This window comes from Empidonax traillii, unplaced genomic scaffold, assembly GCF_003031625.1.
Source record: "Empidonax traillii isolate 1590-97213 ecotype Southwest subspecies unplaced genomic scaffold, ASM303162v1 scaffold65:size4453928, whole genome shotgun sequence".
In the NCBI taxonomy this organism is placed as follows: domain Eukaryota; kingdom Metazoa; phylum Chordata; class Aves; order Passeriformes; family Tyrannidae; genus Empidonax; species Empidonax traillii.
Window position 1 is genome coordinate 332,008 of NW_020955258.1, and position 26,971 is coordinate 358,978.

The 26,971-nt window shown below is 39.9% G+C and overlaps 1 protein-coding gene across 4 annotated transcripts; it reads right to left on the reverse strand.

The window, feature by feature from the left end:
- On the reverse strand, positions 1-26,872 carry TRAK2 (trafficking kinesin protein 2). Of its 4 annotated transcripts, none has more exons than XM_027880115.1 (18): positions 26,737-26,872; positions 20,043-20,177; positions 19,848-19,953; positions 18,638-18,832; positions 15,325-15,378; positions 14,478-14,548; positions 13,714-13,830; positions 12,290-12,499; positions 10,418-10,496; positions 8,628-8,758; positions 8,342-8,416; positions 7,710-7,847; positions 6,712-6,791; positions 5,850-6,053; positions 5,429-5,727; positions 4,818-5,096; positions 4,507-4,606; positions 1-3,999 (listed from the first exon to the last, which is right to left on the reverse strand). In XM_027880115.1, exons 3-18 carry the CDS (start codon positions 19,882-19,884, stop codon positions 3,321-3,323), a joined length of 2,748 nt encoding a protein of 915 aa, XP_027735916.1. In that variant the 5' UTR covers positions 19,885-19,953; positions 20,043-20,177; positions 26,737-26,872; the 3' UTR covers positions 1-3,320. The 4 variants fall into 4 exon arrangements, with proteins under 4 accessions (XP_027735916.1, XP_027735914.1, XP_027735915.1 ...); XM_027880113.1 differs by having other exon boundaries at positions 19,848-19,956; XM_027880114.1 differs by lacking the exon at positions 26,737-26,872 and adding an exon at positions 26,415-26,432 and having other exon boundaries at positions 19,848-19,956.
- Positions 26,873-26,971: the final 99 nt, after the last annotated feature.

A 26,971-nucleotide genomic window follows, 5' to 3' on the forward strand; every position in this document is an offset into this window, starting at 1 on the left:
TACTGAAAAATGGCATGTTATACATGTTTATTATCAAATTTACATTCCACTATGAAACAACAGTAAGTGCAAAAAGCAGATGAAAAAATACCATGAAAATCCCAGACCGTTCAACATTGTGTGTAATCCCCTCACGTAACAGCCAAATGAAGCCCAAACCCAATTATTCTCCTTCCTTCTCTGCTGCTGTTTGACTGCAGTAGACATGAAACTTTGACCACAGGCATTTTGAGCATGCAGGTATCACTGAGTTTATCAAAAACAAACAGTGAAGCTAGAAAGCTTTAGGTTTGTGCTTTCAGACAGTCGGAATACAGGTAAATACAACAAGAATTTCCTTCTGTCTCTTGTAACTTTCACAAGCATGGGTAAGTCCTTTCTAGCATCTCTTTTTTGACTCGAACCTGCAGGATAACAGAACCCTGCTGCAATGCAATTCTCCATTCCTTCTGGCTTTACCTCCCACTCAAACAAAAGGTCTGGTGCAGGTTCTTAGCTGTTTTAGTCATGCAAGTTTGTCACCTCTCTAACAAGAGACAACAGAAGCCAAATCAGGTCCTAGAATGATGGCAACTTCTAAAATGTTTTCAGAAACATGTTATTAGAAAAAATTTTATCTTCCAGGTTTTGGCACAAAATGGTAAACTTAGGAGAAGTATGAATTTTCGCTGTTGCTGCAAGTTAGGGGATGTATCACAAAATGTGCATGACCATCCAAAGGTACAAACCCATGGCAGAATTTCAACAAATGCACCACAGCATTGACCAACTGGATAAACACACAAAGACAATGGTATCCCGGTTCTTCCATGTCCTTTTTGCCTTATGTAAAGCATCTGATGACAAATGTCATCCTACAGAAAACAAACCAACCAACCTCTCGACATCCATAGCACGGTTTGAACCGAACCACTTTATACTGCTGGGCTATGGAATATGGAGGCATCCCAAAAAGAAACATGCATTTAATTTATATGCTTTTAGATTAGAGGAATTCTGCTTTAGCTGCTTTGCTACTCTGCTGACACACAGCATGATCCAATGGCTGGAGTTAGCTAAGGAAGCCAGTTAGAAACACAGTGTTAACACCTTCTGTAACTCACGTGTATTCCTACCTAAACACACAAAAGGGACGTACTTGGACAGGCTACACAACTTCTCTGGTGACACCAAACTGTCTGATCTGTCATTAACTCGTTGTTTCCCTGCAAGTTCCAGATACACAGCAGACATACCTGTCTCAGTTCACTGGAGACCAAAATAGCACCCCCTCCTTTCCCTCTCACCTCATGTAGCTAGGCAAGACACGGCTAAGTACGTACAAACATAAATACTTACAAGAAAAAATTAAATATTTTTCATTTAAAAAACAAAATGAACCCGTATAAAGTCTTTTAAATAAAATTCACCTTTCATAAGTGGAAGATTTTGCTTAAAGAGCAAAAGGCAACTCCAGGAGTTCCTGAATGTTTCTGTGCGCTGCTGACAGACAAGTTTCTGCTCAGAATCCCTGTGCAAGTTGGAAGTGGTTACTCCCTTTCCTTTTACAAAAAAACCCCAAAGACTTTTATCAAAGAGTCATCACAAGATCTATAGAACTGTAAAAGCAGAAAGGCCACGTTACAAATTTCCTATAAACAAAGTTAAGAAGCTTTCTTTTCCTGCCCTACTCCACCCAACCCTGCAGCAACCAGGGTGCTGGTTTATGGTGGATGTGCCTTACAGCGAACACCAATCAGTGTAATTGCACTGATTCTTCACACCACACACTCCAACAGCTCCCAGCCACGTCCCACGGCCACATACAGGCAGGGTGAATTTAACTGTTTGATCTAACTGTATGGAAACTAAAATAATTTTATAATGTTGACAGGTACAGTGAAAATTTACATGAAGACTAAGAACCTGTTTCCCTTCAGGTCACTGGCAAAGACCCATTCCTCCAAGCAATTGCGGGCTAACTTTTGCTTCTTTAAGACCTCCTGTAGATTGTTCACTTATGACTAGAACCTTGGACAGGAAGGAAACAAAAAAGCAGCATGGGCATAGCATTTTGATAATTACCACTCAGAAAACAGATTTCTAAAATGGAGTTCTCTTTTCAGTTGGAAAGTCTGCCTCAGTTATGTTCAGAACCACACTCCATCAATCAAAACACTGGATTACAATGTTCATTAAAATGCCTCAAGGAGCACCAGTTTTTTTTCTTCCCATTTCTAAATACAGACTGGCAAATTTTGCTCTTAATGAAATCTTTTAAACAAATCCTGCCTAAAGTCAGAAATAAGTGAATGAAAGGCATAAAGTTTACTGCAGAACTCCCAAATGTACAGAATGTCTACTTGTCATGAGAAGAGGAAGGCTACTGAACTCCCACCACTTTTCTTGAAGTAAATGCTCTTCACATATGTCAAATAAAAGAAACCCTGAATCAAGCACCTAGGGTTTATTTCCTTTTGCAACACTGAAATGTGCCTGAGATATTTGTGTGTGTGTGTGTATGTGCAAAAATATTCTCATTTAAATAGATGCACACTACACTTTGGAAAGATTTCTTAGCTTGAAGTTTTCCCCAACACACACTTTCCTGCTTCTTAATTCTTATTCATTGCACATTCCTCTGTGTGCTTCGTTCCGAAGCTGTGGGAAAAAATCAACTTCTGTCAATACCTCATCAGCACAATTGCACTATTTCAAAATATAAATCCTGACCACCGGTTTCTGTGTTTGTAAACTGAAGTATTGTTTTCTAACACAGAGCTACATATTCTCTCCCCTGCTTCTCCAAGTGGGGAGGAATTCAAAAGAGCACAGTTTCTGAAATGGTAAATACAAGAATAAAAAAAGTTTTCAAATTTGTTTGCTACAGAGAGGAATTTGGATCAATAATGCTGGTCAGACTGATGGTTATTTTAATAATATATTTAAATGATATAGCCTGACTGCTAACAACTAGTAAAACACTAAAGGTCATATGCTGGAAAAAAGTAGGACACCTGCAAGACAGTCCTACACATACAGTTTAAAGGGTTAAAATGAGAATGTCTACAATAGTCTTACTTTTGCTTAAGTTCAGACAGATGCTGAATGGGGTCTCAAAGTTAAGCTTTGGTTTCTTCTTTTTCATCTCCCACAAAAGCCTTCTTCCTCAAACCCAAGCAATATTCTTTTGCTCCTTCATCCCAACACTTGCCCCTCCCACATCTCTAACATGCACGTGCCTTCTCCAACTGTTCTGTAACACATCTAGTGATGCCTCCACTGAATGTTCATCCCTCATATTATTTACTATGCTCTAAGTCAAACATTTTCCAAGCCAGTTAGTCTTCCTTTAGGATACCCATTTTTGATGACTGTGTGCAAGCTGGAGCTCCCAGTGCTCCAATCATGGCTGGAAGACTCTGGTTTCTTCTCAGTCCCACCATTAAGCTGCTGCTGCCTGCATTTAAAAACCCAGCCGAGTCCTGCCTCTGCAAACCAACCTCTGGCCCTTGGTTTTTGCCACGGTCCTGTGTTTCGGGGGGCTTGATCACCCTGGCAATGCCCAGCCTCTTCAGTCTGTCCACCAGGCTCATCTTCAGCTGGCCTATGTCTGGAGCGTTCCGGGAGGGCTTGAGGCCATACATGTCCTGCAAGAAGGTTTCGGCCGGTCGAGAAGCCAGGAAATTTTCAGAGTGATGCACCCGAGGCTCAAACAGTGGAGGGGAAGGACAAGGTGAACGTGAGGGAGAATTTGGTGGAGTGGAAGGAACGGGAAGAGTTCGAGGGGGCTGTAGCAAAGGCAGTTTTTCCAATATGGGGCTGTCATAAACCTTGGCAGAGATGCCTCGTTCTTGCAAAAGCTTGGCCAGACTGCTTGTGCTGCTGAAAGTTGTAGTTGAGTCTCTTCTGTTGGTGAGAAATTCTCCGATACTAAGTCTGTAAGGAATGGCTGGAGTGCTCACTGCTGAGTTTCCAGTACTGCTGGAATTTCCCAGTGAAAATGGAGCACCCATGGAGCTGAAATAAAATAAAAACAAAACAGAGAATATGCACACATTAGAAACTCTGTGTTTGCCTTAGTATACAGAACACCACTGCTATTAGCTGTGACAGTTCCAGCTTCAGTAGAATTATTGTTCCAGTACCAAAGAATCTACCTTCTGTGACCACTTATACTGTATTAGATAGAATATCAACGTCATTGTCAAATTAGCTTAAAAAATATATGACAGAATTGGAAAATAAATTATCATAGAATCTTTTTTTTTAACACCAGGTATATGATACAAGGCACTTGCTACTTAAGAGTTAAAATTTACTTCCTTTAAGTTACCTTAACCTGTTTTAACTCTCATTATAGAGAATACCAAGTTTCCCTTTGTAATCACAACTATGTGTATTAGTAATATCTTATGTGTTGCCTAGCTGCCTTGGTATTTTTTAAAACTGGTCCATATATCAGTAGCCAGAAAGTAACTGTTTAATCTTGTGCAGCAATGTTTAGGGTATTAGCAATCTTCATACCTGGGAGTAACTTGAGTGACATCAGATGGGTGAAGGATCCTACAGGTAGTAAAGGTAAACGTGGAATTTGTTGAAGACAGACACTTCCCTGGATTTGAGGCTGCAACGAAGAATTTACATCCGTTGAGGGTACAAATAAAGGCAGATAAGATCTAATCAAAGTTTAAGACAGTGTTATCATCACTGTTAATTTTTTTATTCTTTTTTTTTTTAAAGTAAAGAACAAAAATAGCATTGTCACACAAATACATTCCATGAGAAAAGGACACTGCAAACTAAAACCAGGAAAAAACACTATTGATGCCTCTTACCGGTGAGTGGTACTGCTGCTGAAGTCATAGGTGGCAGGAAAATCCCTGACACTGGCTTTGCCACTGTGCATTTCTTTTCCTCTGGGATGGACTGTTGTGCTTGAAATGTTATGCCTCCTTCACTTTCTTCCTCATCATCCTCCTCCAGGTCAGATATGTGGTGCACAGTGTCATCAGAGAGAGGGGTAAAGCCTTTAGTAACCACACCTGGTCTTGGGTCCAGAATGGTGCCCAGGTTGGGTCGAGCAAGCTGCTGCCAGTGAAAAAGGGTCTGAGATCCTGAGGTGGTAAAGAGAACAGAGAGCTGTTACCTACTGTTGTACTGAGTTACAAGAATTCATCATCAAAATAACTGCAGCCAGCTGGTGCCAACACTGTGATCCACACGATGCACTGGGATGGCAGTGCCAGGGAGCAGCCAAACACTCAAACACTGTGTAAGAAAGCCAAGTAGAAAGTGATGCTGAGGAACTGGTTGGCATGGAGCCTACCAAATACTACTGCTTCCTGTTACTGCCCATCATACTCAGCCATACACACACCAACAGTGACTTATCTGGCAAATCTAAAATCCTTTTCTGCTGATGAGAGGAGGAAGATCATCCTCTTACCTTCAATGGGTTTGACAATTTGCAATTTTTCTGGCAGGAGGACACGGAGATTACTACAGCTGGCAGAGAGATCCGTGAATTCTGAGTTTGTACCCGAGGAAAAAGAGCTTTCTGTGGGTGTACTGAAGCCACTAGCCTCTTCTTTCTGCTCAGCCAACAAATTCATTTTTCGGTCCCACTCCTCCTCAAAGAACTGCTTCTCACTCAGGTAGTTCTGACGACGGAGGGAGAGCCTGTGCAGAGCTGTGACCAAGTCATTGTCTCCAGGGCTGCCCGGCTGGCCAGGAATATGAGTGTCTCTGTGAGAAACATCAAATAATAATACAGGTTAAGACCATTAAACTAACTATGTCTCCATCACACAGCAGAGGTCCAGTCTGGATTTAGTTTGGAATTAGTTTCAGAAGGCTGTGTTTCCTACTTCAGATTCTTCTCGGAGCTGTTCCCCACAGCCATCCGAGCGTGGCTGTCCAACTGGTGCACGCCAGACTGGAAGGGCTTTGCTGTCATAACAGCACTTGACCGATTAGATCCAGGGATTGGCAGTGGAGCAGGAAAGGAAGAGGAGCGGTCACGGATGACATTAGCAGTCTTGACAGTGTCAAATACTCGTTTCTGTTGATCCCTGCAGAAAACACAAGCAAACAAATGTGGTTTTCAGAACCAAAAAAGATACCATAAAGAAAAAGCTCTGAAAAACAGACTTTCAAAAGTCTGCAGAGACCTCACTAAAAAGATGTCCAGAAAAACAGGATTGCCTAAGACACTTATGTTTTCAGGAGAACTACTTCATTAAGTATCGGAATCTTTAACCTGAAACACCTGAACCTCTACTGATAACTATTTTAGAATACTCAGAAGCATGTATTTTATTTAATAATTCTTGCTCAGAAGTGTAAGATTCAGGAACATGTCTTTAGGGTTTTGGAAACTGTTGTCAATCTTTCGGCTATAATGTCATTAGTCTGGGAATTTTTCTACAAGCATTAAAAGGGATAAAACTAGTCCTGAGCATCAGAGAATCTGGATCAAAAAATCTCAATAATTAAAGAATGAAATGACATCCTTCTAGCAAATTCCCAACTTCTTCACAGAATCCAGTAAGAATAGTAGGTTTCAAAATTAAAAAGATTACCAAATACCACTACCATTTTTTAATTAAGTTACGAAGAAAATTTAGTATAGAGAGGAAATATACACATTTAAAAATTCCTAGAAATCAGTTTCTTCATACAAGTCTATAGAAAAATATCAAAATAGCTCATAGGAATCTGAAAACATACTTTTGCTTGGAGAGAACAGATTCATCAGCCTGACTCAACTCCTTCCGCATTGTCCCTTCAATCTCTGCTGCAAGGGAATCCTAGAGAAAAATGAAAACCACAATAGTTGACAAGTTAGATTCAAGTCTTCCTTCTAACAATTTTAGCAGAAAACATCCATAAAAATTACTTCTAAACATCTCCATATTTCCCCAGAAGAAACATGGACAATGCTTTGGACAAACCCTTCGGATTCTGAAGGAAGAGCTGGGGGGGCAGTTTTCCACCATAACTACACCTGTGTGTAACTAGGACGGGTTCAATTTTCATTAGTAACGTCTGCTTTTTCTTTATGTACTCTTTATGTTGGTTTCTTTAGTTAAGCTACAATTGTAAGAGCACTTCTTAGAAGGCCAAGCACATATGTGAGTGATTCTGTACACAGAGAACAACCAACTAAAACCTGATGAATTCCCAGCACAGCCCAGATATTTTGAGTACAATAATCAGAATATACCTGACACTAACATGAAGGGGAAAATCAAAGCCTTTAACCTTTTCCATTAGTTTAGTCATCTCTGGCAGTCAGTTAGGTCATGCTACTGATGATGCTTAAAATTTAATCTCACAAGGACATAAAATTACTCTTTGAACTCTTGAAAAGGTGCTTTGTTTCTTTAAGAAACACTGTCAAGTTATAAAACCCATATCAACATTGAACAATATACTATCACAACAAGATGCAGAATGTGTCGAATTCCTCATTAAACAGAAATGGCATGTAAAAAAGGAAAAATAATTATAGTACCCCAATGTGTCAAGTGAACGGTTAGTTTCCAAATACATAAAATTCTCATGAGTGTGCACACTGAAAAACTGAAAAACCACTAGATCAGCTCCTCTGCCTGCTACATAACATCTGCTGGAGCTCCTGTAATGGCCAGTGTGCTCCCAGAGCTGTGTGCCCCTACAGGCCTTGTGTGCCAGCTGGTGTGTGCCGTGCTAGCAGAGTTTGTTACCACAGGAAATGCTCCCCGTGACTGGGGGTGGCAGAGACAGGCAACAGAGCTGGCCCTGCTGCGCAGCAGCTTCACTTCTTCCTGCGACTCGTGCAGCATCCCCAGACACTCTGCATTCCGATCTTGCAACTCATGCAGCTGAAAGAGAAAAGAGGCCACTTGTGATCTCTTCAAAGAGAAGACAGAACGAAACTGAAGGAACTCCTACACGAACCTACACTGGCTGATCCAACACTAATATTCTTCCTCCTGTGTGGCACAAGCTGACATCTGGAATGGACAAGAGTCAGCAGAGCACCCATACCGATTTTAGTGATAAAGCATGAAACCTGATCAGCTACAGTATTGTTGATATAATCAGTAATATTCACATTAAAACATTTTTCTTGTAACCACTAAGAATACTAAGACTTCCCTACTTGAAACACCTTCCTTACCCCTGTGAACTAGAAAATTTTTTGTATAGACTTAAGTGATTATTCTTTTCCTCCAATCATATGACTCCAACCACAATGAAAGATTAAAAGTCCTATATAATTAAAAAGTAGTAGTTCCCATTCCCTCCATTTTCTTTCTCTTGTATTCTATTCCAAACATTTATCTACATGTATATATATAGAAACCTTAGGTACCTCTGCTGTCAGTTGTCTCTGAGCATCTTTGGAGGCTTGTAAGTGAAGTTTCAGCTCCTCCTTCTCAATCACATTCTGAAAGCACAAAAAGTTGCTCATCATTTTCCCAGCTGATGTCCCTGAGAGGTTGATCCTCTGCCACACTTTCCTGAAACAGACACTCTCTTGCAATGTAAGCTCTGGGCTTGCAGGTAAATTTTTCCATGCTGTAAGCACTGGCAAGCACACGCTGCACAGACACGTACACAGACACACACATGGACACTCTTTATCAGCATTGCCTTACTTCTTTGAGTTTATGTTGAAGATCTACAATCTGAGACAGGAGGGATGAGATCTCTTCCTGGTAACGAACCACCTCCTCACTCTTCTCTGACAACTCCTCTGTTATCCTGGAAATGTGAGCATTTGTTTGCCCTACAAACATAAAATGAACTTAGTAGAGACCTTCTCCCAGTAAATCAACAAAACCCCACAAACTAAACCCAAAACCCAGAAAGGACGAGTGAAAGTCAAGAATAATCTGCAAAAACAATCAATACTCTTAGGAAATCAAATCATAATGCGTAAGAGTAGGTGCCTTAGAGCATCCATAACAAAAAGATTATGGAGGAGCAGGAGAAGGAGTTAACTTCAAATGTAGGTGTAGCATATTAATAGCTAAGTATGCAGAACCTGAAATACACAGCACAGGTATGTCAAATGACCACAATAAAATCCAAGGTAAGCTGTTATAAACAATTTCAACAGCTCATGACCAGGGCCAGACTGTGCTGAAGAAGTTGGGTTCTGAATTAATCTTGTTATTAATTACCATTCTTCATAAGCAAAGGTATTTTGTCAGACCTTGTCAAGAGTAACATACACTCCTGATTCTGGTCACTGTCTCTTCCTCAAAGACCCACGGAATACAATTTCCTCTTTCTTTTTTCTTTGAGTTATCGCTTCATCAAATGAGATGACAAAACAATTCAAAAAGCTGACACATTTTTATGCAGTTAGCCTTGCTTGTACACTTGCCCTGAAAGCATTGCAAAGTCACAAGAAAGTCTGGTCAATCTTGCATAAAGGTGACACTACAAATTTAGTCCTTGTTGTACCTCACAGATTTACTGCAGAACAAGGTCGTACTTAAAGGCCTGTGGCCATTTAAACTCAGTCAGATACATTTTTGTTAAAATGTGAATTTTAAAGCTGTAGACAACACACTCTTTGGGATAAGATTCTTTCTGTAAATCTAATTTACCTAGCATGCCTACATGTGCTCCAGAATTGAATGAAGAAGTGAACTCACAGACATTCTCACTGAAGGAAAATAGGAGAGCTTCTATTTGCAAAAGATATATATTTTCCCAGAGGGATCAGAGCAAATTAACCAACTAAGTATCAATTCATAGTATTTTGTGGTCATCTGGAACAATAAAAATCAAGCAGCAACCCAGTCTTCTTTATGGTGGTTGTATAGAAAAAAATGATCTTAAAATACAAGCTTAAAGTTATTATGCACAAAGAAAGTAGCACACATCAAATGACTACAGACAAAAAAATGTACCACCAGTTTACACAACCACTAAAAAAAAAATACTTAATATGCACTTCTATAAGAGTAGCTGCAATTCTCTGCAAATAAGCAATCACCAAAGCAAATACAAACAACAAATAAAACACTATGATAAGCTTTGGCTTATCATACATATTTTAAAAATAACGGAGTTCATAGATTTTAAGGGTCTATGCACTGATACATTTCAGTGTCAAGTGTGCTGAATACTCTACACAAGATGAGTATTTTGTCAGTTCTCTAGTGTCTGCTGGCTTCAGTTTAGGAAGTTCATGGACATTAGACTTTGCATTCATTTGCTCTCTATCAACACACCATACATACCTACATTTAAATGCCAGAGTGAAACTTGATGAAACACAGAAACACTTTTACATTTGGGAAAAGAGCAAGGCTTGGATGATTGGCATAAATTACTCAAGCTCATTTTTTGATTCAGGGTTAACTAAGAAGGTACAGGCACTAGGTATTTCAAATACCATTTTGTCATTGCAAGATGCAAGCTGGATACTCACGGAGTTCTTTGACACAGTCATTGACCAGCTGCTGTTCCTTCTCTTCATAGGTGATGGTTTCTGTCTTCAGATGGCAAGCCTTCAAGGAAATTATTGCTTTATCAATAACAATTTCAGTTTATCTATAGTTATAAATTTTTTATTTCTAAAAGTCTTGCAACTGAAGAGTCTCCCTCTATAGCATCTGCTCACACTTTCAAACTGTTTTTTCCACCACAACCTGTTTCCCTGAATTTTATAGGTCTTTTGAGTGAAAGACACACAGACACGTGAACAAAACCTGATCTCTTGGCCCTAACAAAAAAATGTTGCAAAAAGATGTAATTCGGTAGGGAAAATAAACCAAGAGAGAAATCTGAAATAAACAATTAAATTCGCTTCAAAACTTCATAGAGTAAAAAAAATCTTGAAAACTGTATGATGCTAGCCGAATCTATTATGGCACTGAAAAGCTCTTGGTAGAACAGCTTTTCTCCATATTCCCCAGCTAGCCTGTTTGGACTGTAAATTTTCTGGGCCAGAGACCAAATATCACAACATATGTAAACAATATCAAGCACACTAGCTCGGCCAGTTCCGTTTTGACTGTGAGGATGATAATGTCAAACTTAGCACAGACAAGTCTTCTCTATTCAGGACTGTCTGCCAGTAAGTGACTCACACCACGGAACTTGGTAAATGGTTTTAAAGATTATGCAAGCAAACAGCAGCGCAGCCACACCAGTGCAGGCTAACACACTCCTTTACACAAAGCTGTCACATGAAAATAAGTTAAAAAAAAGCAAATACAGGCTCCCTATGATTGAGGCCATTTCAAATCAATGAAGGTTATGTTGTATCACAGAATGATAGCAGGCTCTTTTCACTCCATTTCTTCACACTAAGGTAGACTAAATTAATCCCTGCCTGGTCTTGTGCAATCACATACAGGGTCAGGAGCATAATAAAAGCAATCTGATCTTCTCTTTCTTATCCTCTAGCACTACTAAACTATCCATCTTGTCTCAGGGAGGTTTAGGAAGAATGTGCATCTCCTGCTGAGTATTTTGGAGACAAAACAAGGGGAAAAGTATAGTTTGTTGACAATAAAGGGATGTACTGCTGAATCAAGCTTACATTGGGAAAGGCTAGAATAAAAAAAAAACCAACCAAAACACCACACACAGAAAAACCCCAAACTTCACCCTTCTTACAAACAACACCCTCTTTTCTTACAAGCAAAAGGACCCACTTTTAACCAATATCCTATTTTACAAGTTCCACTCTTCACTACCAAAGAAAAAACATTGCATCTGTAGATTCCAATTCTCAGAACCTTTGCTGTTGGCTCCAAGACTTTTATAGCCATTATTTTGTCTGGCCATTTATCCTTTTAATGGCACAGCGCCTCTATTCATGTTTTATACACAAGAGAAACCAGTTAAAATACAGAAACTAATCACACAGTCAAAACTAAGTGTGTCTTTAAAATAATTTAATTAGAAGCTTATTAACCCTTAATATTAAATATTGTCTGATGAAAACTTAACGACAACAGAACGGAATTCCCAAAATACTGCTGCTAATTGTGGTCAGATTTATATCAAAACAAAACACACGAGCCTGAGGGCCTGACGGGCCCAAATACTTGTGCTGAGTGCTTACATGCATTCCCATATTCTTTCACACATCACAAATGCACTGAGAACGGCCTACTAGAGAACTCTGGAGGTACTGAGGAGTGAAGGAAACAGAGGGATGTGGGCGTGGAGGGCATGATTTGTACACTGTGATACAAAACAGTCACCCTGCACTTCAAGAGAAACCCTGAGGCTGGATTGGAACCACCCTGCCTGGTTTCACACACGGCACACACTGTAAGTTGGGGGGTACCTTCGACCGAAGAGCAAGGTTCTCCTCTTCCAGCTCTCGGAGTTTATCCTGCAACACATCCAGCTGCAAGGGATCGTGGGGTACCGTGAAGGACTCGTTGAAGCGGAGCGGTGTGGAACAGCTGGAGTCCGTTTCGCTCTCCTCGGAAGCAATTGACACAATCCGCAGCAGGTCATCCTTCTTCGACAGCTCGTGCTGCAGCTGGTTAACCTACGACCAGTGGAGATCCCCACCTCGTGAAATACACTTGAGATGTACAATATTACTGTGCATTATTTATGCAGCCCTCTTGAATGTCACTGCTCCAGTCTAAAATGAGATTAAAGACTAGCTCACACCTCTATTTATTTTATAGGAATTTCACAAACTCATAATTTACCACTGCAAGGGAAACTGAAAATTCAAGATATCGCAGATATCAGCAACAGAACCTACTTTTTAAATAGTTCAAAATTATTTTCCAGCTGCTTTGATACGTGTCTTCATTTTAACATGCTAACTATCATTTTAATTATGACCATTATTCTGAACTGTCGAATTCCTGGAGAAAAGGAGTGAGAAACAACTATTTACATGTACAGACTGGTACCCTCCAGTCTCTACACTAAATGAACCATAGGACAATTAAAAACCAAAAGAGACAGATCTCATTTAGCTAAATTCCATCTTGCATATCTAAATTTTTATATGAATACATAAGTTTATGCTGTCCTACGGCAGATTATGAGTATGTTTTTGTTACCAGCATACTGTTTTACACAAACAGCTAAATCCATTTCACTACATTAGACTACGTCTGTTGACCAAAGATTATTTATAAACTATTTAATTCTTTTTTTTTTTTAAGGGAAAAAAACAAAACAAAACAAAACAAACAAACAAAAAAAACCCACAAAAAAAGTATTAGATCAAGATTTTGTGCTTCCAGGAAAAGATGTACAAAGATCTTGACCAGAATTCCCTTTTTATTACATTTTAGTTTATTCTTAGTGTAAACACCCCATTAAGCCAGTTCATTTTATGGATGTTTCCTCACTTGTGAAGTTATGTAGCAGGTCATGTCAGATACAACCTGTTATTCTGACTTCTATTATAGATTCTTAGTTTAATGATGGGAAATCAGACTGATGGTCTAATATACCCCAACAATATCTAACATTCTCATAATTCCTCAGTAATTACAATACGCAGTCTTCATAGCCAGTTCCTGAACTGAGAAAGGTGACTGAACAATGATGAGCAGGAAAATGACATCCAAGCATACTTCTGTAGTCTGAGAGCACCAACCACCTGCTTTCACAATGAAATAATCCATTTCTATTAATCCTCCTGCCACCATCATAAATAGAAAAAAAGAGAGAAAGTAAAAAATAGGGAGAAAAAAACTAAATAAGGAAAAAATTCAAGGAAAAGCAATCACTTACTCTGTCTAGGGTTTGTCCTAACTGTTCTTCTAGTGATTCATTCTGTTCCATCAACAGATGGTTTCGCTTAAGGAGGGCTTGTCCAATTCGAGCTGCCAGTTCCAGGTCTCGATCCTTCTGCTCACAAAATGAGAACAAATGTCTCTTTTTGATCATATGAAGTTTAAATTCAGAGTATCTTTAGATTTTCCTAGCTATTGCTCAATGCATCACCACTCTCAGATCCCCCTTCACTCTCAAATGGCTCAACACTGTTAGAACAACGATTAATGCTTCATCATTTGGGTCCAGAACACATCCATAACTGTGTTTTTTGATGCAGCATATTCTCTTCCACAGACACTTGCAGCAACAGGAGGAGGGGACAACACCAAACCTGGGGACAGTTTTGGGGTTTGTGCTGAGTACTGGAAAGGTGCTGATTCATACCAAGAAGCCACAATTACTTGTAGTCTTTCAAGTGACACTTTTTCCAGAACAGACTGCTCACCTTGAATAGTGGTGAGGGGGCAGAAGCAAAAGAGCAACAGGAAACCAGAAGAAAGCCGCTTCTTTCTTATACTCATTGGCTCCATGGGTACCCATAGTTTTGTTAAATTTTGTTTCTGAGGTGGTGCAAGCAAATGGGCAGCTTGTCATTACCCATGTGTTTGAAAAGCAGCTCTTGTGGATAACTGAACCAAAATTTCCAGTAGCTGAATAAAACCCTTCCTCCAATACCTGCCCTCAAACCTACCAACACAGCAGTACAGAGACAAGCTCACCTCAGCCAACAGGCGCCTGACCATGTCAGCGTCACTGCAGGTCTTCTGCTCCGCGTTACCTGTGCCAAGAACTGAAGGGACAAACATACTTACTGAAGCAGCTGAAATAGAGGAAGACTGTGGCAAGGGGGAGAGCTAAACTCAGAGGGTGTTGTTTATATTCAAATACACTAGTAGGCTGATGAAGTTAGCAGAGGCTACGAAAATGTGTCTTAACTTCCGTTTCAGAAATATAAAACAATACACATTTGGGAAACTGATAAATGAGGTACTGGACATCTACAGCTTTCAGCAATATTAACTAAGACTTGAGGCGCTCACACACCTCTCAAGTTTAGGAAAAGGAGAAAAATCTCAAGATCAATTTTTTGCATACAGCTAAGCAATTAAATCATCCAGCCTGCTGGGGAAAGGGGAAGAGCATATCCAAGCATATCTAAATATAGTTGAACACATAGTTTAACCCTGAAACAAAATTTCCACTGGTGTGTGTGACAGCTATACACAGGAAGTATGGGACCCCAGAGATCAGTCATGAAAATGCATTTATTAAGGCCTTCACCATCTTGGAAACAATTAGAAAGAGATGAGACAATGTACATCTGCATTTCAGATGTAGCAGTAAATCCTATCTTACTGGCTGAGTGACTTCAACATTTGAAGAGTTTGTAGAACTATTAGAAAACTGAGAACAAGCAGGATTTGAAAAACAGGACTGAGTGAAGAATAAACAAAGCATGAAGAATTTGCAACAACTTAGAAGAAAACACAGTCCCAAAATGCAAAGCACTGGTATGCTCTAGTTTGTGTCCTGAGAAGATGGTAGTAACAAACACATCTTAATTACCTTGTGCAAATTTGTGAGATCCATCCAAGGAGGAGGAAGGAAGTTCAATAAGAGCTAGAGTGACAGCAAATGAAAGATATGGGGGGGAAAGAGAACAAAGAGGAGAAAGAATTAAAATGTAAGGAAATAGGTGATTTTTTTGGCATCCATTTTCCACAACTAAAAATAAATGCTGGGGCAAACATACTTTTTACACTATTAAAACTTTCTTAGGCCTTTTAGGGAACCATTTAAATACGACTTCCTTCAGGAGCAGAAGTATAAATTTCCTTTGCAGGTGATGGATGTTTGTACTTGTCCAAGTTCAACAGAAATTTGCTGTTTTCGCTTTATGGCATGAGGATCATGAAAGTGAAGAAGGCAGCAGCATCTCCTTCAACTGAAGGTCTAAGTTAACCCGTTTTGAAACTAATTCCATCATCACTGAACTGCAAAATGAGATTACTATGGATTTGGTCTAAGTATTTCCTTCCCTCTTTTACCTTGTTTAAATCTCATTCATTTCACTCTGAATACACAGTGGTATGCTCAGTTCTTTTGTTTGTCCTTGCTGAGGACTGAATACTTAATTATGAGATAGTGAAGTGCCAAGTTAAAGTGCACACAAACTTTATTTACTTGTCTTATATAAGCAGACTGTATACTTTACATACGTAATGTCCACAATTAACCTTCTAAAGCATAACACTATGGCTATGCTAACAACAAAAGCAAGTTGCATTTTAGTATAGAAGGAAACTTTCTTGACACTTGAAAGGCCGCAGAACAGAAAGAACAGTACAGAAGGAAAAGGTTTACTGAACTGTTTCTCTAAGATCTTAATAGAAAAGTAGATCAGTGTAGCCAACCAAACACTTTTTTATCCAGTAGATTAGCAGGCAAAAAAACCCAACATGCTGTCCCCAGTATTTAGGAGTTTTGAACTTACAGCACTGTCATTTACTAATTGTATTTCTAAGCAGGGAAAAAAATAGAAACTCTCCACAAAATTTTAGATATGTATCTATCAGTAGTATAACATGCATTTGGGAGGTCAGTTTTACTGTAGTGGTTGCTGAGAGGGGACTCCAAACTTACCTGGCTTACTAGTAATCTGGAAATTCACTGCACATATGTAAGTAATTTACAGCCATTACAGACAGAATATTATGGCCAGCTCTCCTGTGGCAACTGTTCCTACCCGGTGGTTTCAAGTGACAAGTTCCTATCCCATCCCCTTAATAAAGATTACACTAATTCCATACAAGGTTACTCCTAAAATCAAAAGCAAATATCTTTACTCTGATAAATAAAGTCACAGAACTAACAGCTTTGACGCTCAGGTCTATATACAGGATCAAAATCATACAAAGTTTGTTATAGGTCTCTCTTGTGAACACACACACACATGCAATCACTCACCTTGCCAGGTAAAAGTTGCAAGCAACTCTTCATTTTGGTTCAAATTCTTGTTATGTTGTGCCATGTCCCTTTATTCACACACACAAAATAGTTCTAAAAACAGAGCTTTTGTAATTCAGGGCTTCCTATGCTACCACAGTTGAAGCAGAAAATATTCTTCCACCTCACTGAAAACACTGCCAGTGGGCACTCAGCTGGTCATGGGATCAAGCTAATAGGCAGCAGCAGCCATAAAAAGAGGAGGAGCTCAAGTACAATAACTGTTGTGCTATTTTATTTTTATTCCTCAGTTAAAAATTCACTTGAACCATGATTTTAGCATTCTCTCTTGGAGAAAGTTGTAAAAATGTTTCCAAACATATATAGGGGGAGAAAGATATGCATATAAAACCCCATGTTATGCTTCAAAAGTATGAATGTCACATTTATTCCCAAAGCCAGGCAACAGAAAGAAAGATACAAATTTCACCTAACAAGCTATCTGACAATGATTATAACTAGATCTTGACTTATATCTTTATTTTTCTGGCACCACTCTCTCTGGGTGAAGTAGGAAGACACCGCTCTCTGCAGTACCTCGACCGCCAAACAATGCACGACCAGCTTCAAGAAAACATTGCTGATAAGACCTCTCCCTCTCACTGCAGATTGAAAATGCAAGTTCATGCTGACTGAAGGTCCTTTCTCAGAGCACTGGGTTCCATCACACAGGTGCTGACCAGGGAGCCGCATTTGATGTCAAGTTCCATCTGATAGACTCTGATCCCACCTCTTTATAAGTCAAACTTGGAGGCAAGGACACACCCCACTGACTACACAACTGCTTCCATTGAACCATAAAAGCATTCACTCGACTATAAAATCATTTATGCTTGCAATATTATTATCAGAAACAGACTGAGCAATAAACACTAAGCGGCTTTCCAATTATTTTCCACAGTTAAAAGAGTTCCAAGCCTGCAAGTTCAACTCATAACAAGGTTGCTTTAAACTGTCGAGTTTAAACCACTCTTTTTACCACTCTTAGGAGGTAATATTTTGGTCTTACTCTTTTGCTATGCACCCTGGATGGAAGCTTGAGGTGCAAACAACAACAACAACAGAATACGGCTCAGAGAAACCTTCCAGAGAGGTGACATGTACAAGGAAGAGGTTATCATTACAGATTTTATATCAAGTTCATTGTTCTATGTGGTTTGTTCCAATAGTTCCAATATAGGAAGGAAACAGGACTTCCCCATTTCTCTGAAGTGATTACAATGCATTCTCCTCACATAAAAACACTTGAAACTACAGGCAAGTAAATGTTCGGTTCTTTTGGCAGCCTTCTATATATTTGATTTTCAATGTATTAAAGGTTTCTTCATGTGACTGAAGCTGTCCATTTTCTTCTTTGTGATTTGAGAGGTTTAGGAATAAATTACTATTTTCAAGAAAGGAAGGCAGTGATCAACACTGATCTAGTACCCAACTACCTGGCATTCATCCTTTTCTATCTCCAGAAGAAACCCTTAACACCACACACGATGTCAACACAAAACACCAGAGCAAACATCATCAAAAGAGACACAGCATCATTAACCTTCCCAAAAACAGAGCTGCTGCATACTCTATACCTCCTGTATTACACCTATTCTAGCACAATTCTGGGCTCCCACCTCTTTTTTCACTATCAAACATTCCCACTCTTATGCTGGTGTGAAGTCTAATGAGCAGGCAGCCACGGGACTGGCTAAGCCAGCCCTTAGAACCACAGTCCTGAACTATAAGCACCTCCCCTGAACTCAGCCTTCTCTTCCACCTTTCCAAAGTTTTCCAGATTTGAACACTTCCTAAGGTTAATATTAACTTTGCATCTACATTTTTACCTTCAATATTTGGAAACAAATATGGTAGGCCCAGCTGTACTCACTCATGTAATGGATGGACTCCTCATCCCGGGCTGGAGAAGTGATTTCCGGGAGGCGGCCATGGCAAGCAGAGGATTGAATCCAGTCTTTATTTTCATACAGATACAGAGAGTCCACTCGTAACTTGTAATCTGGCAACTGCTCCTCCAGCATGCTCACCAGCTCTACCTCAGGAAGGTCCTCATTGGAGCAGACATCTGAAAATGGCAGCAATAGTACATTTTAAATATATATAAATTTTAATAGTATCGCTACAGTACTATACATTTTATGTACTGTAAAATACTTTATAAGCCTTCAGAATATTTGAAAATAATGATTCAGTATTGGAAAAAAATTCGAAAAAAAAAACTTATTGAATCAATACTTGATTTACATTGTAGTATTTGCAAGTTACTCATCCCGAACTGGCACCACAATTTCCTGGAAGGCTGGTCTAGCCATGTGTCCCTTCAGCTTCTTGAATATGATGTATGTAAGGAGCTTCATTTCTATCTTTTCTTCTCCACTGAACTAAAACACAGACCTACATTTTACCAGCTATTGATTTTCTAAACTTTCATTGAGTCAATCCTAGTTGTTACGTTCCCCTTTTCTGAAGGAAATTCACATTTTTCGTTTTCTTCTGTTTTACGCATTTGTTTGATAATGAACACAGACATAAACAACCTTAATCTTAAAGTAACTACAAAAATCATCTGAATACTGCTTTGAAATCAGGGAACAAATATGAAATTCCATTATCATCCTTATCATCCATTATCATCACACTCTGAGAAACATGACACTCAAAATGCTGGAAATGAAGTTTAACTCTTTCTATGTTGTGTTGTGTGTGTGCCCCTTAATCTCTTCACAATCATTGCAAAAACAAAGAACCATTAGTTTTAAGTTGCTAACATACTGCTGATTAAAGGTATATTGTGATTATGATGATTACCTTTGCAACATTTCCACTGAAGATGAAGCCTATTTTCAGCATCTTTCAATGGAAAAAATGCCAGTGTTGATTACTGACACTGAGAATTTTACAAACAGTATTTCACAGTGCATGCTGACTCTACAAGCAAGTTAAATGGACTCACCACTTTTGTTCCTTTGCAATATCACATAAGGGACACAAAGAATGTGAAGCATAAGGTTGTCTTCACATTGCTGCTTTATAACACATTAGACACATTCAGGATCTGTAATAGCATTTCTTCAACTTACCAGGGATGCTCTCCAAGCCCCTGTGATCAAAACTCATGAGTCCTTCCTTCACAGTTCACTTCCTTGGAAAGAGCATTCTGTAGTCACATTGTGCACCATTCCTTTATTGCTTTGGTAAAAAGACGGCTTTGGTTTAGAGACAGAGTGAGAGCCATCAAGCCACAGAGACACTTCACAAATCTGCCATCAGCTCACTTCTGTAGGCTGGTTCGTACTCCAGATTTCCTGCCATCTTGGGACGTGATTATTTTATCTGGGCTATCCTGATCAGCAAAAGTTGCTACAGGATATTTCATGTAAGCTTCACCAGCTCCTCGGCTCAGCCATCACCTAAACATAAACCAAAGACAATACCAAAGTTTAACAGATTTCACTCTTTCAGAAGAGTAAACTAATGTGACTTCCTCTCTTTCAGTCTGAATTTCCCCTCTGTACTATAATTAACTTTTTTTATGAAAGGTAAATAAAGATTTTAATCCTCAGTTTACACAGTACATGTAAAATGTAGCATTAAAACACATCTTCTCCCTGCAGACATAACATCTCACCTTAAGCACTGACTTTGCCAATTATTAATTATTTGTCTACACCACTCCCCCTCTCTCATGTAGTATTTAGTGTGTTCAGGTCATTCCCTGAAATAAGGCATTTTCCTTTTATGCTAAAGGACAGCAGCTCCAACTAAACAGAGATTTTCTTCAGGCTACTACATTTATTTAAACAATGGATTCAAAAGGCAGGAGTTCCAAACCACCATTCTGAGCACTTTGATTGTTAAAAAAATAAGTTTTATACAACAGTTTAACATAATCTCTTCCCCTTTAGGAGTCTGTCAATTAAAAACTGGACCTATCAGAAATTAACCTTGTGGATCATGACAAAATTCCTGTTTTCTCTTCAGCACAGACTCATATAAACCAAAAAATGCAACTATCATCACTAATTCAGATAATCTATCAGAATAGTTTAATAAAATAAAAATTCTGCTGTTCCCTTGCCAAGACTAATTAACCACCTTCCATATAAAATACAAGAGCAGTTCCAGATGACAGAAAAATACAAAATTCAAGAGAAAAAATGTCTAACTTTCCCTCCTCCTACATTCAGTAAACATAAAATTCTTTTGAATTCGTTCGCTTTTAATCACTTTTAAATTCACTTTTAAATTCACTTTTAAATTCATTTTACATGAATTTAAAATTTGCTCTTAACATTTCTCTAAGATCTCTGGTCATCACGCACAACAATCAGAGGTTTGTCTGGCTGTCTGTAGGAACCTCTTACTTGACAAGACCAAAATGGACAGTGCAGGAGCTTTTTAAAGCAAGCCTGGAGCCTGCTAGTTCATCTGCATGCAGGCTTTGGCAGGAGACCAAAGAAGAACTTCCTTCCATTAAGGTCCGCTCCTACTTGTGAGCAATATCTTCTTGTTTTGGCATTTATTTCTTTAAATATGTACTCTGCTTACAAGCTGTAATTATTATCCATATTAGACACTTAATAATGCTTCAAAACAGAAAGACTGAGGTTTCAGAAATATTTTCTATCTGAATGTAAAGCTGCTCCCAGCACTTATGATTTTTTTTCTAGAGGCTGTTTTTTAAGTGGATTGCTGAAAAGCATGAACTAAACACACATCCTTCTCTAAAACAACTCAATACAGTTGTTCTTATTATTATGAGAAGGGCTAGACAGTTACTTTACAACTGAAAACCACAGACAAATGTGTTAATTTCTTTGTGCATAGACAATTAAAAACATAAAAAGACATGTAAGAAGACTGATGTAGATACACAGATGCAAGATGAATTTATTTTGTAATATAAAGAGTCACTGTAGAGCAAGATAAAGTTCAGCACCATTGGACAGTTTCTTCACAACTTTGAAACTTTTTCCTTTGAGTTTTTAAAATGTAACATTGTAAAAATGAAAGAGTGGATTTAATCTCTCTTCTAAGCACAAAGCAAAAGCGCTACTTGTTGCAGGTCAATCTCAGTTCAGCCAAAGGGAAAAAAAGAAAAGAAGAAAAGTCATTTGGCTTAAAGTTTTCTAGATCATCAAGCCAAGACCAAGCTATTGAATTGAAAGGGCAAACTCACTTGTACAATCTTTGAGAAGTTTGCTTAGATAAGCAAACACCACAAAAGTTAATGCTCCCATTTTCGATGCTTCTCACAGCTCTAGTTTTGTGTACCATGGGGCAACTTCTGTAGAAATTCCACCAGCTAATGCACTGTGCAGTGCCACCCTGACAGTGACTCCAGGACTATTTTATACTGCAGCAGTAAAACTATTTCCTGACTGCAGATTCCTTCTGCAAATTACAGCTATAATTAAATACATTTTAATAAACCCTCATAAAATTTACAATGTGGCTTTAAAATGTATGACAATGCTATTAAAAGATGGACTAGAAATTAAAAACAGTAAATCGTGCAGAAAGGCAGGTCCAAAAGAGAAATCAGAAAACTTTATCAGGTCCTATTTTTAATCTTTGTTTATAAAGATTATTTCCACCGTCAATTTACTGTACTGATTCTACACTGACCTACTTCTTATTAGTCTTGCCCTCCCACCTTCTCATATGCAATTTCCCACTGATGTTTGAGTCTTTTACTAATTAAATCAAACATGGAAAAACCAAGGGGAATTCAAACATTGGAACACAGCCCACACGCAGGAGTGGTGCTCCCGGGAGGCTTTCTTCAGGGAAGGCTCAAGAAAGATGAGAAGATCAGACTACGTTTTATGTACATACATACATATCTCAGTCTGTGGATTTGTGTGCTCTCTGAATTAGATTTTACTCCACAAACTGTGTGCTTCACATTTCAACTCCCACTTGGCTTCGAGCAGTAAGCTCAAGCCAGGAGTATGTTGAGCATGCTTCTTGCAGAAGGGAGAACCAGCCCTATGCCTTTTGTATCTGCCCCACAGAATTCAGGTTGCTCTCAGGCTTGCTGGATCATTTGGGCATGGAAAAAGGAAAAGAAACCTAAAAAAAAAAAAAAAAGCAATGCTGAAGCCAATTCATACCAAAAAGTTTTTTAAAAAGCATGGAGGGCTATCACTCATGACTCACGCATGTTCACCAATGTTATAACGAGACCTGACAAAATCCCAGTGAAAACTGTACAAAAATTAAAGCAGAGACATAAAAAAAAATAGGGGCTGGAAAAACATGTTCAAAACATTACAAGAAATATATCAGTTGTCTACTCAACAGTACAACATCACTATGTATAGGTTAAAAAAAAAGGAAGAGTAAAATAATAGGCACATATCCCATTAAACCAATGATCTTTCAACACGTGCTTTGATCTTAGTAGGAAAGAGATAAAAATGAGTTCTCCTGACCACATGACAGCAGATTTTGTTAATTTTTCCTTCAGTGAGTCAGAAGACCTTAGCCAAGATTAACTTGCAAAAGCAATACTAAGTAAGGCCTTAGAGAAAAAAAAAAAAACAACCACAACTATAAAGCAGTAAAAATTGTTCTTGTCTTTGTAACTACTGCTTTGAGCAATTCAGGATGGATGCAGAAAGACAGCTATGCCATCTCAATGCAGAGTGTAATTCTGAAGACATTCTACCACTAGAGAACTCTAATTCAAATCTGAATTATGAGAAAGGCTAGACAGTTACTTTACAACTGAAAACCATAGAAAAACGTGCGCATGGAAAGTTAAAAACATACCCAAAATATTGGCATCTGTATTGACAACATCCAAACGTAAAGATAAATATGCTGCTATTCCTGTTTTCTATTTGTTGAGAGCAGCTGGCTCCTCACAAGCATTTGCAAAGACTAAACTAGATCTGCTCTGTACAATTCCAGGATGCAAGACATTAGGCCACAAGTAACACAAACAAAATTCTGAAAACAAAGAAGCCTCTAACTTGATTAAGAGAGAAGACAACATCCATTTTCCAGAAGGGAGCCAACTGAATGTGTGTATTATTCTGAGATGCCAGCTTTTACTGCTATGTAAATATGCAATTAAAAAAAACTGTATCAAGTCCTTAACACAGTACTTTTTCCATTACTAAAATTGGAATGCTCTCAAGCCAGCTAATAACAATCAACATATTCTGCATTTCAAGGTTAATGAAACAGTTCTATTCTTATAGCAAACATGAGCACACCAACTTGCTGCCAAACATTTCTGGGACTAGTGCTCAGAAGCAGAGGCCAAATCTTTAACACCGCCCAGCATGAGATGAAGGACAAAGAACTATCTACTAAGAAACAAATCTAAGTGAACACAAACTTTGCCTATCACAATTAACACTTGCTGAGGCCTAACACCTGTTATTTTCAGTCAGTACTGTCCCTCCAGAAACCTACTTAGTGCTCATGTAAGGAGAAAAATTATTTAAAAGACTATGCCAACACAATCCTAGTAACAAGTATAATAATAATAAACAAACCTGCAACAGACCTTCAACCATAAATAGTACGGTATAAGAAAGGAGCTGCAAGAAAACAAAACAAAAACGCCTCCTCCATATCTCCTGGATTGTTTGTAATTTCGGGTGGGGGTAAGGCTTCAGGGGGGAAGCTGGAGAACATCTCTTAGAGAATGATGAATAATAGCAAGGGGATCATGAAGCTGGCCACAATGTTCCCTCATCCTATTTTATCCCGTTACACCAGGCCAGGCTCACTTATTCTCCTTCTCAGTCATTTGTAACAGTCCATATTCTCCAAAGCAGCAACGCTACCTGCTAAGTACACGTATAAAAACAGTGGCCAGTCTTCGTGAATGAAGAACCGGGGAAGGTCTTTCCACCTTCCAGCCTGCGCACTGGATTTTTTTTCTTAGGTGAGACACAGTGTGCGCGGAACTGAGCCCACCCTTTAATCCTGAGGTTCATCTGCCGGGGCCAAGCGAGCTTGGACGGTGGCAGCGAGGTCCTCAGGATGTAGATGGATTGCCTTACAGGGCTAATGAGCTCCATCTGCCCGGGGAGTGGCCCTGACCGGGAACCGAACCCGGGCCTTGGCGGTGACAGCGCCGCGTCCTTAACCACTAGACCACCTGCTTTATGTATACATGCACACTGTTGAATACCACAGTTAAGATTCACTTTTTTTCAAGTCCTACATGTTTGGAGGTTGTCTATACCAATCTCTTTACACAACAATGCAAAAATAGCAAATGCTTAATTGAAGCCCAACGTAATCTGAAACTATAAACGCTGCCTATAATTAAGACCTGTATAAAGTTTTATTAATTCTTAATTCTTTTCTGTAAATGCACAATCAAACCATTACTATCCGTTTACATCTCTTCTTGCAGGTTTTCTTTTTACAGAAGAAATGATGTACACACGTGATGTTCGGATCACAGAGGAACCAAGAATTATCATGAATTTAGTATTTGTTGGTTAGAGTATAAAATGTGATAAATGCTCTTGAGGAAAGTGTTCTTGAAGGTTGTAATCAGCTGCTTTTAAAACTGAAGCTTGTTCTCTATAAAGCATACTTGATGGGAACTTGAATAGCATTTAATGAAAATCACTAATGCTTTCAGTTGATGCATGGCTGAGTTCGCCCAAGGAAGTTGTGTAAGTTCCTTAATATATACCCCAACCAGGGCTCAGCACTTTAAGCTACAATCCTTTATTTATTAGAATAAACCAGAGTGATCTACATGACTCCATCACCAGAGTATCGCTAGCAATCAAACCTGATAAAAGGATGTCTTCTTTTTTGTAGCCATCTTTGTGAAAATGCTCTGTTTGTGTCTTCTTGGAAAACAAACCCTGACAGACAGCACTTCTACTGTACAATACTAATACCGGAAGCCCACTCTTAGAGGCAAACCACAATCAGAAAAGTCTGTGATTTTCCAACACTCTTCGTATGACATTTTCAGATACACAGAAATTTGATAAATTGATACAATTCTAACAGGTCACTATAGAGTTAAAAAAAATTCAGGTATTAGAAAATATTTTTATTTTTCAATTAAGCTTCAGAGTTATCAGTGTAATTAAAAAGAAGTCTGCCTATTTTTACTCAGAACTACATCTTTTGAAACATCTGAAAACAACCCTAAAATCAACTGCAGCCTTGCAATGTTGCATGAAGTTATTTATTAGTATATTAAGTATATGCATCAGACTCACAATCAGTTAACAATAACTGAAGCATAACCAAGAGATAGACACCTATGCAACAGCGGAAGAATGCATTAAAAAACAAAAACATGAGCATGCCACTACTACACATGGCCCTTCTCCACTAGGGTGGGTGGTCGACAGAATAAATAAAATTTTCTGACAGATATTCTTACTCCAGTTTAAACAGCTGACTGGAATGTAACAATATGATTACGTGAAGTCGATAAAAGGCAAAATTTCCTTGCCCTCGATACGCCAGTAGGGTAACAACGGAGATGCCCCCGAGCGCTGCCTCCCGGGCGCGGTGACACGAACCGCGGTGACGGCACCCCGGGCCGCTGAAGGTCACACCGGGCACCGCCGGCGGGCACCGCGGCCCCCGCAGCCCGGCCGCCCACACCGCCCGCACGGAGCAAACGCTGCACTGCGTTACAGTACAGCATCACCACCGCCAAAACAGTTCTGTCAGCTGCCAACACAGAAAGGCACCGGAATTCCTTGTCCGCCCGGGACGGTGGGGCCGGCCCCGGACACCGCCTCACGCTCGGGCAGCGCGCCCCGACCGCAAGCAGCCGCAGGGAAGCCGCCGCATGCCCGCCCCACCTCGCAGCCCGAGGGCGCCGCGACTCGCCGGGGAGCGGCCTCGGGGCAGAGCAGGGAGGGCTGACCTGCAGGGGTCACGGCGCGGGGCACGGGGCGCGCCGCCCGCTCTCAGCCGGCACAGCCGCGCCGCGCCGGGCCGGGCCGAGCGCTCACTCACCGCCCGCGCTGCGCTCCCTCCGGCAGCTCCTTCCCGCTGCAGCCCCGCGTGCCACCGAGCGCCGGCTGAGGAAGGGCCCCGATGGCTTCCGCTCGGCTCCCGCCCAGAACTACAGCCCCCGGCGGGCCGCCGCCAGTGACGAGCCCACAGCGCGCCGGGCCGCGTGGTGCGGGCGGCCCCCGCCCCTGGGCTCCGGGGGCCGGGAGCGGGGCGGGGCTCGGGGCGGGCGGTGCGG